General features: G+C 41.8%; 2 protein-coding genes across 2 annotated transcripts; both read right to left on the reverse strand.

Annotated features, from left to right (window-relative positions):
* Positions 1-1,079: 1,079 nt before the first annotated feature.
* On the reverse strand, positions 1,080-3,256 carry LOC146672120 (perforin-1-like). Its single transcript, XM_085405291.1, has 4 exons — positions 2,724-3,256; positions 2,490-2,628; positions 2,180-2,391; positions 1,080-1,962 (listed from the first exon to the last, which is right to left on the reverse strand). The coding sequence occupies exons 1-4, from the start codon at positions 3,254-3,256 to the stop codon at positions 1,080-1,082; spliced, it is 1,767 nt and encodes a 588-aa protein (XP_085261417.1).
* A 3,035-nt stretch (positions 3,257-6,291) lies between these two features.
* On the reverse strand, positions 6,292-9,511 carry LOC146672121 (perforin-1-like). Its single transcript, XM_085405292.1, has 5 exons — positions 9,487-9,511; positions 8,631-9,213; positions 8,397-8,535; positions 8,084-8,298; positions 6,292-7,876 (listed from the first exon to the last, which is right to left on the reverse strand). Exons 2-5 carry the CDS (start codon positions 9,161-9,163, stop codon positions 6,994-6,996), a joined length of 1,770 nt encoding a protein of 589 aa, XP_085261418.1. The 5' UTR covers positions 9,164-9,213; positions 9,487-9,511; the 3' UTR covers positions 6,292-6,993.
* Positions 9,512-14,024: the final 4,513 nt, after the last annotated feature.

Genomic DNA, 14,024 nt, shown 5'->3' on the forward strand with positions numbered 1-14,024 from the left:
AAGCAAAGTGCAAATGTTCCAATACATTTTCCATATGTATGTATGAAATATATATATATATGTACATATGTATTTATACATAACAGGACATGTGAAACATATGTAAGTATGTAACCGCAGTTCATTTTGAATGAGAAGGCACCACTCTGAGTCATGGTGCTTACCACAACAGCTATTTATGAATATGTACACACCCTTAACCTTGGTGAAAGATGCTACACAGGGTTAGGTCGCCTCGTCAGGCGTTAAAACCAGATGCAAGTGGGTTGAAAGCCACCTAGAGTGAAGCAATGGCATCCTTCCCAGCCTACATGCTGCATTAGGCCCATTTAACTTTTTCTTCTTTCGGCTGCTCGATTTACTCATTACAAACTGTTTCAACTAACATCAAGACTAAAATAAAAATTTAAAGATACCTTTTTGTCAAGTGTTGTGTGAAGTGGGCAGGATTGGAGGACCCAAAATGACAAAAAGCAGTTTTATTGCTGTACTATAGAAATACAAAACTAAACTGGAAGGTATTGGAAACTAGACAACCAGGCAGAACACACAGCTGAGAGTAAGGGATATTGGGGGGCGGGACAGACCCTAAATACAAGAGGGAATAAGGGCAAAGAGGAAACACCTGGGGAACACGGCTGGCAACAATCTAGCAGACGACACAGGGGGCCGCTAAACTGAACATGATGCACACCACCAAGTAAAACAAGAATCACGCACACTGAGACACAGACTGACAGAACCGGAGAGGGCGAGGGACAGAGAGACACACACATAGAAACACGAGTGGGAAAGTAGAGAACCAGGCAAACATGAAGACAAGCCTGATTTAATGGGGGCAAAGCTGAGGGAAGGACACAGAGACAAGACAAAGACATCAACGGGACCATATACGTACCAAGACAACCTAAACTAAGAATACTGAATAAATTCAAGAGAGTAAGCAAACTAAACTAAAAAACACAAGATACAAGGCAACTATAATGAATAAACAAGACTCAAAACTGTATTAATTGAAAACACTGGGTCAACCACCCAGGTATCCTAACACTTAACTACTTAGCGAAGCCAATTTTTCTTCACCGCATCACACTATCATACTCGGGACTCTCGGTAGTAATGCTCTGATTTTTCCATGAACTTGATTTGTGCACAAACACACCCATCTCTGACAGGATGGCCTCTGGAATAGGACGAGCATGACGGGACACATAGAACTTCTTCAGACTTGAATTCATAGGTGAAGGTTTATAGTCCGTGCACGACTTTCCGCTCAGACTTGGAGCGCACTGCACATCCACTTTGTAGAACAGTTGGCCGTGGTTCATATTACAGAGATCCGCTTTAACTCCAGCAGTCAGAAGTGGCTCACATGCTCCTAATAGGTCATCATTCCACTTGTTGTCTTCATCCCAAACTTCAAATCTCAGTTTAGCTGATGAAATATCCTCTGAGCCCAGGTCGACGACCATGCCCCAGTGTGGGTTGTTGTTGTTATAAATGACAGGAGAACGCCGGACTTCTAATTTGTTAAAAATCACCTTCACGTATCCATCTGTACCGGTGGTGTGGTCGCCCCACAGACCAGAGGCCCGCTGTATTGTTATGATGACCCGTGCCATTCCCTTACGAACAGGGCAGCAATCTTGGTTCACGGCAGGGTCATTGTGGCACTGGCAGACGCAGGCATCCCTCGAGTTGGTTCTAATTTCAGCCTTACAGGGATCAGTGCAGTTTCTCCACAGGCCTTTCTCCAGGATGTAATGGCTAATGGCAGAGCGCAGGTTTTTTCTGACTTTGTTCGTGCTAGGTAGTAACTCATGCAGAGAGTCCAGGGAATATGACACGATATCTGGGTTTTGTGGTAATGTGCTCAGCCATCCCTTGTAGGCTTCCGGATTTTTGTCCGCAGAGAAGAGAAGGTCTGGCTCTGTGGTATGACCACCTTTTATTTCTGTGAACCTGTGGAGGACAGAGTTGCTTGAACAGCTGCGACAGAAAGAAATCATAACAACTCTGGAGGAGTCAGTCTTTAAAGAGTTTAACTCTGAAGCCACCAGAAACAAGGCATAATATAGCTGTTAATTATTATGGTTTAGATATGGAAGAACAAGTCTGACACCTCGCTGGGGTTAGAAGAGATAACAAATCAGAAATATCTGAGAAAACTTTTACATACCTGTCATTGAAGAGGCTGGAGAAGGCAGACTTACTGTCTGTCTGCTGTATATCCTTTTTGCAGTGTTTTGTTTGAGTACTTATTGTAGCTTTAATACTTGCAGACGCTTCAACTTCGAGGCACATCTGCACTTCCTCGGCACTGAGCCCTTGAAGGCTGGCCTGGCACTGTCTGATGCTGGTGACAGACTCGATACTTCCCCCCAGTTTCACCTGGAATCAAATAATCCAACACAATTTGCATGTGTTACTCAGAAATGACTGACACAATTTTGCTGTGTTTCAGGTGCACTGTTGTTATTGTGGTTCACCTTGGTGATGTAGTGGGTCCCAAAGTTATCAATGAGTTTGTAAAACCGTTGTTTGGTTTCTGCGCTGTAGGTTTTGGGAAGTTTTTTCAGAGCTTTGCGAAATTCTCTGTGCAGCTTTGGAGCACTGGACACTCTGTAGCTGATTTCAGAACAACAATTAAACATCAGAATTGCATTTCAGCATTTTTATCTTGATAACAAAGAGACAGCGCATCAGAGTACTCGTATTCTTACCTGTAGTACTCGCAGGACATGCTGTGGCTTGCGAAGCTGTACTTGTCATTCTTGGTTTTCTCCATGGAGTAACTCGAGAGATGAGAATTGGTACCAGCCAGCATCAGTGATGCACCTTTATTCCCTGCTTGAAGATCTAGATTCACCTTCCAGTTGTTTTCAACAGAGGAGACACTGGAACCGACAAGAGACTCGCTGGATTTGTGAAGTTTGGTGGAAACTTTGGCGCTGCAGGACTGCTTTGCTCTCCAGTCCACCACTGTCAGGGGTAGCTTTTGGTTTTTGTTCTCCAAGAAAGGGTTGGCACACAGCATGCATGTTTTATCTTTACGTTTCCACTGATTCATGTCGAGCACAAAGGCTCCTTTACGTTCCATTTTGGTGATATCAAAGCCCTCCCCGGCCAAATTGGCTCCCGGAGCAAATTCTGCATCGGCGCACTGTTTTGGTGTCCCTTCTATGCACGACTGATACGTGCAGTGAGGGAGGGACAGCAGGAGGCCAGCACAGATCCAGATGTTTACAAGAAACATGTTGTTACTGAGCTGGAAATATTTATTGAAAGCCTGTGTTATTGAAAGCTGAAAAGGAAACAATTTAAGGTGAAAAACAGAGAACTGAAGCAGTTCTGCAGTATATAGTACGTTCTGTTATTTCTAACTTCTTAAAACAACCTTCTTGTGCTTAAAGTCAATGATGGTTTTCATCTGTCAAATTAAATGCCTAAATATTCATTCTTTTTATCTTGAATACAACTGAAAATTTCAACTTCTGGGTGTCTGTATTCATAGCCCCTACAAGGTGATCATGAGTCCAAAGACGAAGCACAGCACAGCTAACGGTCCGAGATCCATGTTTCAAACGAGGACTCATTAGAGCAGTTGAAGCTCAGCGAAAAGCATAAAGTGACGTATCGGTGAAGGAGATCCAGATGATATGGGGATGCCCATTCACTGACAGCTTTGAAGGTGAGTAGTGAAATCTTGTATTGAGCAACAGTCTTGGTTCTACATTAAAGAATGGGAGCCTGTTAAGCTGAATGAGAATGAGTGCAATATTATCAATAGATTTGGTTTGTTTTGTATAAATAATAATTTTTTAAACCTGAATATAGATTAAAAAAACCCCAAAAGATTTATACAAATAAAATCTTTAAAAGAAATCTGTACTGAGGTTATGAAGATATTATTTCAGAATCTACTGAAGGTGTTTTAATGAAGTAGAAAAGAACCAGAAGTTAAAATATTTTGGTTTCAAATTATAATCAGATTTTTAACATCAGATTTGTACCTTAAAAAAAAACATTGTTACTTCTTTTTTAAAACAAAGTTGGGTAAATTTAAAGAGCATGAAAAGTGTCCCTGCAGAGCTTCAGTAACCCCAGATTTTCAGGCTCACTAATTTGGTCATTAGCCTAAATGCATACTCTAAAGTCGAGACTGCTCACCTTCTCTTGTGTGCTTTTGCTTCACAAGTGCATCAGACTGTGAGCATCAGTATTAGTATACCGTTTTAAAGACCAACAAGAAAGACTGAAGATAAATGATGAGGTCATACTGTTGGAAAAAAAAGTAGGCGGCTGGTTTAACAGTTTATTACCACAAAATAAACCAGCTATTTGTCTTGTGTGTTTGTGGACACTGGCCACAGGTGAGAGGAAATGATGCTTCATTTCTTGCAACTGTTTTCCCACGTACAAAAACTTTATCAAACTAATATCTGCTTGGCATTAACTGTGAATACATTTGACACAAGGTAATAGAATAAAATCAGTGTAAAGGTCAAGTGTTAAACAGCTTTTCAGACAGAAGTGGAACTGAGGGAAACATAAGGAAATTTAAAAAAAAATGTCATGTTGTTCTTTCCATTGCATTTCTTCAGAAATGAGTCATAGTGAAACCTGGACCACATGATTTGCATCGCATGTGGCCTGCACAGAGGTGGGATTGTAGTTGCTACATGTCACAGGATGGCTGCAGAGGTAAGGGGTGGTGTAAATTGTTCAGATCTTCCACAGTTCTCATTAATGAGAGGTTTACAGGACATCACCTACTCCCTTCGAGTACTCCTCAGAACTCCAAGTTCGTCCTTTATCTTTGTGCAGTAATAATAGCATAGTTGGCCTGATGATGACAGTTCAGCCCTCATATAAAGTTGTCTGACAACTAAGGAGTGCAACACTTGAAACATTTTATAAGACACTGTATGCAAGTACACCCGCTGATCTGTGAAACCACTTTTACATTTCTTGGGTGATTTATACTATTTAGCTGTGGGGTTTTTTTTGTTTTGTTTTTTAAATTTTTATTCCATATTATAGGTTCATGCTTATCCCAACTGTCATGTGGCAAAAGCCAGTGTACAGCCCGGAGAGGTTACCAGTTTGTTGCAGTGCTACAAAACAGAGGGGAAACCATTTACGCTCTTATTCACACCTGCTCCATCCCCTCAGCTGTAGCTGAGGGGATGGAGCAGGTCATTTGGCAGCTCCAGTCTTCATGCCAAATATCCTTGGGCAAGATACTAACCTCAAGTTAATCCTGGATGCATGCATTAAAGCATGAACTTGTGTGAATGTTAGACAGAAAGCACTTAAGCATATAGAATTAGTGGGTTTACCTATTGTTACACCTCCTCGAGGGCAGGAGGGGGTAACACAGCAACTCCAGAAACTCATTACAAGTGTTATATGTTGAGACAAGTTTAATGGCAGCTTTCACACAAAAAACAATGACCCAAAAAATGTGGGGGAGAAAGGGACAGTTAGGTTGCGCCAGAAAAAACACCAAAAAAGACAAAACCAAAACTTAGCTGAGCTCTTAGCCTCGAAAATCTAGGAGGGAAAAAAAGTCCTAATCCTCAACTCAAAACAAGCTCAAAAATGACATGGGTGGCACCAACCAACTTACCTAATGTTTCTAACAGTAAAGATTCTACGTCAGTAAGTGTATGGGGTCTACAGACTTACCTACTCCTCTTTACTCCCACCACAACCTTCTAACAAAAGAAATGCACCAGAGAAGCTCTACACATGTGCCAAACAATTCCAAACAAGGAATAGAGACACGCCTCCAGCCACAGGTGAGTTTCCTTATCAGGGTGTGGACTCCAGGTTTGTCCATTCAAAGCCTCTTTCCCCTAATTAGCTGGAGACCCCCAAATTGACACCAGCCTGCAGTCTGTGTACCTAGGGAAATGGCGAGCAAAGGGAGAGGGAAAGAAAACATGCAAACTGCAGACACGCACCACTATCAATCAGAAATCATTCATCAAAGAGAATAATGTTTCACACATCAATAACTATTTACATTGTTTGCACAAAGTTTGTTCTGGATTTCTCTAAAATACCGGGATATATAACCTATTATTGTAATATTATTACTGAAGGATAACAGGTTTCTTCTATGTATTTAATACACTTGTTACTAGTGGCATACAAGAACAAATTGTCATTTTTAAATCTATACTCAGGCTACAAACTTTCCATATGTGCATATGATTTATTTATTTTTTACATGTCTATACATTATGGGACATGTGAACCATATATAAGTATGTAACGGCAGTTGACTTTGAGTGGGACGGCACCAAAATTGTGTCATAGTATTTCATCAGTATAGACCAAAACTCTAAGGAATGTGTCCAATACCTTGTTGAATCTTTGTTATCAACACAGTTCTGAAGGGAAAAAGGGGTCCAACCCCAAGCAAGCAAAGTGCAAAATTTTCACTACATTTTCCATATTTATTTATGAAAAATATATATACATACCGGTACGTATTTATACATAGTAGGACATGTGAACCATATGTAAGTTTGTAACCGCAGTTATATGTACACACCCTTAGCCTTGGTGCAAGATGCTACCCAGACATAGCCTCCCTAGCCAGGCGTTAAAGCCAGATGCAAGTGGGTTAAAAGCCACCTAGACTGAAGTAATGACATCAGTCTGAGCCATCAGAACTGCATGTGGCTCGTAGTGTGGGAGTCATGTTTGTTCACACTTCACTGAATAAACTGCTGTATGCCACACTGTTGCGCAAATCTTTAAGAAGGAAGCACCTCATCATAAAGCTAAAGAGATAGTAGGACCTTGCGCAGAGTGCCTACATGTCTGCATTATGCCAATGGGCTTTTTTGACACGTAAGTTTAACTTCTACTTTCAGCTGCTACCTTTCAGAGTCATTACAAGAAGTTTCAAAAACATCAAGACTAAAATAAAACTGTTGATAACTCATCGTCTTAGCGAAGCCAATTTTCTTCACCGCATCACACTAATATTACATCATATTTGGGACTCTCGGCAGCAACACTCTGATTTTTCCATGAACTTGATTGGTCCACAAACACACCCATCTCTGACAGGATGGCCTCTGGAATAGGACGAGCATGACGGGACACATAGAACTTCTTCAGACTTGAATTCATAGGTGAAGGTTTATAGTCCGTGCACGACTTTCCGCTCAGACTTGGAGCGCACTGCACATCCACTTTGTAGAACAGTTGGCCGTGGTTCAGATTACAGAGATCCTCTTTAACTCCAGCAGTCAGAAGTGGCTCACATGCTCCTAATAGGTCATCATCCCACTTGTTGTCTTCATCCCAAACTTCAAATCTCAGTTTAGCTGATGAAATATCCTCTGAGCCCAGGTTGACGACCATGCCCCAGTGTGGGTTGTTGTTGTTATAAATGACAGGAGAACGCCGGACTTCTAATTTGTTGAAATTCACCTTCACGTATCCATCTGTACCGGTGGTGTGGTCGCCCCACAGACCAGAAGCCCGCTGTATTGTTATGATGACCCGTGCCATTCCCTTACGAGCTGGGCAGCAATCTTGGTTCACAGCAGGGTCATTGTGGCACTGGCAGACGCAGGCATCCCTCGAGTCGGTTCTAATTCCAGCCTTACAGCGATCAGTGCAGTTTCTCCACAAGCCTTTCTCCAGGATGTAATGGCTAATGGCAGAGCGCAGGTTTTTTCTGACTTTGTTCGTGCTAGGTAGTAACTCATGCAGAGAGTCCAGGGAATATGACACGATATCTGGGTTTTGTGGTAATGTGCTCAGCCATCCCTTGTAGGCTTCTGGATTTTTGTCCGCAGAGAAGAGAAGGTCTGGCTCTGTGGTATGACCACCTTTTATTTCTGTGAACCTGTGGAGCACAGAGTTGCTTGAAAGAAAGAAATCATAACAACTCTGGAGGAGTCAGTCTTTAAAGAGTTTAACTCTGAAGCCACCAGAAACAAGGCATAATATAGCTGTTAATTATTATGGTTTAGATATGGAAGAACAAGTCTGACACCTCGCTGGGGTTAGAAGAGATAACAAATCAGAAATATCTGAGAAAACTTTTACATACCTGTCATTGAAGAGGCTGGAGAAGGCAGACTTACTGTCTGTCTGCTGTATATCCTTTTTGCAGTGTTTTGCTTCAGTACTTATTTTTTTATCTTTAATACTGGCAGACGCTTCAACTTCGAGGCACATCTGCACTTCCTCGGCACTGAGCCCTTGAAGGCTGGCCTGGCACTGTCTGATGCTGGTGACAGACTCGATACTTCCCCCCAGTTTCACCTGGAATCAAATAATCCAACACAATTTGCATGTGTTACTCAGAAATGACTGACACAATTTTGCTGTGTTTCAGGTGCACTGTTGTTATTGTGGTTCACCTTGGTGATGTAGTGGGTCCCAAAGTCATCAATGAGTTTGTAAAACTGTTGTTTGGTTTCTGCGCTGTAGGTTTTGGGAAGCTTTTTCAGAGCTTTGCGAAATTCTCTGTGCAGCTTTGGAGCACTGGACACTCTGTAGCTGATTTCAGAACAACAATTAAACATCAGAATTGCATTTCAGCATTTTTATCTTGATAAAAAAGAGACAGCGCATCAGAGTACTCGTATTCTTACCTGTAGTACTCGCAGGACATGCTGTGGCTTGCGAAGCTGTACTTGTCATTCTTGGTTTTCTCCATGGAGTAACTCGAGAGATGAGAATTGGTACCACCCAGCATCAGTGACGCACTTTTACTCCCCGCTTGAAGATCTAGATTCACCTTCCAGTTGTTTTCAACAGAAGAAACGCTGGAACTGAGAAGTGACTCGCTGGATTTGTGAAGTTTGGTGGAAACTTTGGCGCTGCAGGACTGCTTTGCCCTCCAGTCCACCACTGTCAGGGGTAGCTTTTGCTTTTTGTTCTCCAAGAAAGGGTTGGCACACAGCATGCATGTTTTATCTTTACGTTTCCACTGATTCATGTCGAGCACAAAGGCTCCTTTACGTTCCATTTTGGTGATATCAAAGCCCTCCCCGGCCAAATTGGCTCCCGGAGCAAATTCTGCATCGGCGCACTGTTTTGGTGTCCCGTCTATGCACGACTGATACGTGCAGTGAGGGAGGGACAGCAGGAGGCCAGCACAGATCCAGATTTTCACGTGAAACATGTTGCTACTGAGCTGGAAATATTTATTTAATGAGCCTGTGTTATTGAAAGCTGAAAAAGAAACAATTTCAGGTAAATAAACAGACACGTGAAGCAGTTCTGTAGTATATAGTGCATCCTGAAAGACCACATATCATTTGTGGTTAAACTCAATCACGGTTTTGATTTGTCTAAACCTGAAAGATGTCTATTAATTTTAAGAGTTTTGCCATCTTATTAAATAAAATAAGCCCCAGAATTAGATTTTTTTCCTTAGCACTTTGAAAAATCTTCAAAAAAGCTCCCCAAAATGTATCAAGCAACTCTACAGGTAAGACTACTCACTTTCTGTGTGTTCCCGCTGCACATACGCATCAGACTGTGAGCAGCAGTGTCACGATATAATCTTTTATATGCAGAGAACAAAGGATGAACACAGTGGGGTAGCAGAGGTGTGAAAAGCAAGTATGCAGGCGGTCTGAATGACACTAAGCGAACCTGTTATTTTTCTCATGTGATCATGGAAAGTATTTTAGCATGTCTTTTTCTTCTTTGTTTATCAAACTAAAATCAGCTTGACAGCAACTGAGAACAAACTGGACATGAGGTTACAAAAAAACCGACAATAACATGGTCAGTCAAAAGTGTGATCGGGTAAAAGATAAATTATTTTTAAAAAAACTCAAGCTCCTTTCTCATTTTCTTTTTTTCAGAAATTAGTCATTGTGAAACCTGCACCACATCATTTGCGACATATAGGCTGTCCAGACCAAAGAATGACTGAGTGAGAGGAAAAGAACGGTGTGAATCGTCCAGAAGCATTTACAGGATGTCACCTGCCGCCTTTCAGTGCTTCTCAGGAACTTCGAAAGCATGCGTGTCTGTGAACTGTAGGAAGACCCCAGAGTACCCGTATAGATGGGGAAAACATTACAACTCTTCAGAGAAAGTCCCCAATCTAAGTCAGTGGATTTGAACCCAGAATCGTTATGTGATGGTGTGAACCACAACATCACCATGCCTCACATATACTTCACTGCTAAAGTAATAAAAATTTCACACTATAGACCAGAAACTTTTGACTGAGGATCCAACTTCAACCTGTACTTTTGTGTCAATCTGTACTTTTATGTCAGTGACCCTTTGAGGTGTAACCCTCAGCAATTTGAACATGTAATTAATGTTTTTATTAGTTTTGGCAATCAGGTAACAAAAAAAAAAAAAAATCCAAACCAAAACATTATTACTGTCACCCATCAATAACTATTTAGATTTTTCTCAGAAAGTGTGCTCTGGACTTCCCAAAAATACAGGGTTAGGGTTATAATCTCTGATGAGTTCCATGATTTAGACCTCAGAGTGTTAAAGAAACCTTGGAGTCAAACAGATTAAGGCTAGGAGCCTTTTAGTCTAATGACCAGTTATATATCTCTTGATGCATGCTCAATCATCAAGGTAAGGACTAAAAAACTGATTCTGTTCATCTGGACGTAGTGTTTTCAGGTTGAAGAGTATGTAACTCTAGCTGTACAAAAAATATGCACAAAGAACAATTACACCATGAGTTATGAAGTATAAGAAGTATATCTTTGTAGAACAAACAATATAAGAAATTCACAATAAGTATTACAATTTTAGCACTTTCTGAAGACAGTTGACTCAGTTTCATGTCACTCATGAATTATTAAGTTGTTTACCTGAGTTGTTAGTCCAGGCTGTAGGATGACTCATATTAATGACAATGGGCTTGTAGTTTATTGTCTGCCTTAATGATTAGACTGGCAAAGGCCTTTGTTGGTCTTGTTATAATGTTTGTTATTAGTTATTTATCCCAGGAGCTCAAATATGCCCCCCTCTCCTAATGACCAAGTACTCTGTCTGTCCACAGCAGATGTCAGGATGACACTTCGTAGAGTAAACCAACAAAAAGCTGGTAAAGAAGTTGGACATACAGTGGGGCAAAAAAGTATTTAGTCAGCCACCGATTGTGCAAGTTCCCCCACTTAAAATGATGACAGAGGTCAGTAATTTGCACCAGAGGTACACTTCAACTGTGAGAGACAGAATGTGAAAAAAAAATCCATGAATTCACATGGTAGGATTTGTAAAGAATTTATTCGTAAATTAGGGTGGAAAATAAGTATTTGGTCACCTCAAACAAGGAAAATCTCTGGCTCTCACAGACCTGTAACGTCTTCTGTAAGAAGCTTTTCTGACCCCCACTCGTTACCTGTATGAATGGCACCTGCTTGAACTCATCATCTGTATAAAAGACACCTGTCCACAGCCTCAAACAGTCAGACTCCAAACTCCGCCATGGCCAAGACCAAAGAGCTTTCGAAGGACACCAGGAAAAGTATTGTAGACCTGCACCAGACTGGGAAGAGTGAATCTACAATAGGCAAGCAGCTTGGTGTGAAAAAATCAACTGTGGGAGCAATCATCAGAAAATGGAAGACATACAAGACCACTTATAATCTCCCTCGATCTGGGGCTCCACGCAAGATCTCATCCCGTGGGGTCAAAATGATCATGAGAACGGTGAGCAAAGATCCCAGAACCACACGGGGGGACCTGGTGAATGACCTGCAGAGAGCTGGGACCAAAGTAACAAAGGTCACCATCAGTAACACACTACAACGGCAGGGAATCAAATCCCGCAGTGCCAGACGTGTTCCGCTGCTGAAGCCAGTGCATGTCCAGGCCCGTCTGAAGTTTGCCACAGAGCACATGGATGATACAGCAGAGGATTGGGAGGATGTCATGTGGTCAGATGAAACCAAAGTAGAACTTTTTGGTATAAACTCAACTCGTCGTGTTTGGAGGAAGAAGAATACTGAGTTGCATCCCAAGAACACCATACCTACTGTGAAGCATGGGGGTGGAAACATCATGCTATGGGGCTGTTTTTCTGCCAAGGGGACAGGACGACTGATCCGTGTTAAGGACACACCGCCCGGGCAACAAAGGAGTGGCTCCGTAAGAAGCATTTGAAAGTCCTGGAGTGGCCTAGCCAGTCTCCAGACCTCAACCCCATAGAAAATCTGTGGCGGGAGTTGAAAGTCCGTGTTGCTCGGCGACAGCCCCAAAACATCACTGCTCTCGAGAAGATCTGCATGGAGGAATGGGCCAAAACACCAGCTACTGTGTGTGCAAACCTGGTAAAGACCTATAGTAAACGTTTGACCTCTGTTATTGCCAACAAAGGTTATGTTACAAAGTATTGAGTTGTATTTTTGTTATTGACCAAATACTTATTTTCCACCCTGATTTACGAATAAATTCTTTACAAATCCTACCATGTGGATTCATGGATTTTTTTTTCACATTCTGTCTCTCACAGTTGAAGTGTACCTCTGGTGCAAATTACTGACCTCTGTCATCATTTTAGGTGGGGGAACTTGCACAATCGGTGGCTGACTAAATACTTTTTTGCCCCACTGTACTAGGAATAAACACCGCTCTCCACAACTGGATCTTGAACTTCCTAACTGACAGGCCGCAGTCTGTCTCCATAGGAAATAAAACCTCCAAAGTCCTCAGACTGAGTACAGGATCGCCACAGGGCTGTGTGCTTGGTCCACTGCTGTTCACCCTGCTAACACATGGCTGTACTGCACAGTACAGCTCAAATCACATCATCAAGTTTGCGGATGACACAACAGTGGTGGGTCTCATCACCAACAACTATGAGTCTGAATTCAGAGAGGAGGTACAACACCTGGTGGACTGGTGTCAGAATAACAACAAGAGCTCAATGACCCACACCGCACTGCACATCAACGGATCTGCTGTTGAGATGGTCAACAGTGTGAAGTTCCTGGGTGTGCACATATCAGATGACCTCTCCTGGAACCTGAACAATATCACCATCATGAAAAAAGCCCAACAACATCTTCACTTTCTTAGGAAACTGAAGAAGGCCAGTCTCCCTCCTCCCATCCTCCCATCATTTTACCAGGGAACCATTGAGAGCGTCCTCTGCTGCTATATCACAAGCTCAAATTCAAAATTCAAATTCAAATTTTATTTGTCACACACACAACCATACACAGTATGACATGAGGTGAAATGCTTGTAGTGCAATGCAATGCCCGACCATTAGATCACAGTGGTTTTACAGTATTTACAATTTACAGGTTATTACAAAATTTGCAGATTAAACTGAGAAATTTACAGTAAAAATGTGCAAATAGCAGAAAAAGATTATAAATTATAGGAAGTGTGCATGAAGAAAAACCAGACTGCGTGTGGTGATGTGATGTGTGTGGGAGTCCAGTCCTACACCTGGTTCAGGGCCCGAATAGCCTGGGAGAAGGCTCCCAACTCCCAACTCTATGACAAACACATCATCTGACGTGCAAATAGCATAGTGAAGGACACTTTCCACCCCTCACGTGCAATGTTCTCCCTCCTTCCATCTGGCAGACGGTTTTGCAGCATCAAAACTGTAACGACCAGACACTGCAAGAGCTTCTTTCCGCAAGCAGTCAGAGCCCTCAGCTCACTACCACCAAAGGACTGATATACACATACACTTTTACAAATACAAATACACCTCACAATACTCACCAAAAGACTCAAAAACAACAAAAGCCTCCACAAATCCGCTGCAAACTGGACCTGGAAGCAATATGCTTATTTGCTCACTCAGTCACATAGTTACTGAAAACACATTTAAATTATACTAGATTTGCACATTTTGGAACTTGCACATGTCTTCGTCCTGTCTTGTCTACAATTTCCTGACAACAACTTGAACCCAGTATTCAATACCTACTGCACAATCCACTTTGTATTGTCTATGTCCTGTCTTTGTTTATTGTACAGTTATCATTATAGTACTGTATAGTATTATATAGTTAGTAATTGTCCCCTAATTT

This window comes from Rhamphochromis longiceps, linkage group LG4 (genome assembly GCF_057381845.1).
Source record: "Rhamphochromis longiceps isolate RC_006_pf linkage group LG4, R_longiceps_female_GT1.1, whole genome shotgun sequence".
Lineage (NCBI taxonomy): Eukaryota > Metazoa > Chordata > Actinopteri > Cichliformes > Cichlidae > Rhamphochromis > Rhamphochromis longiceps.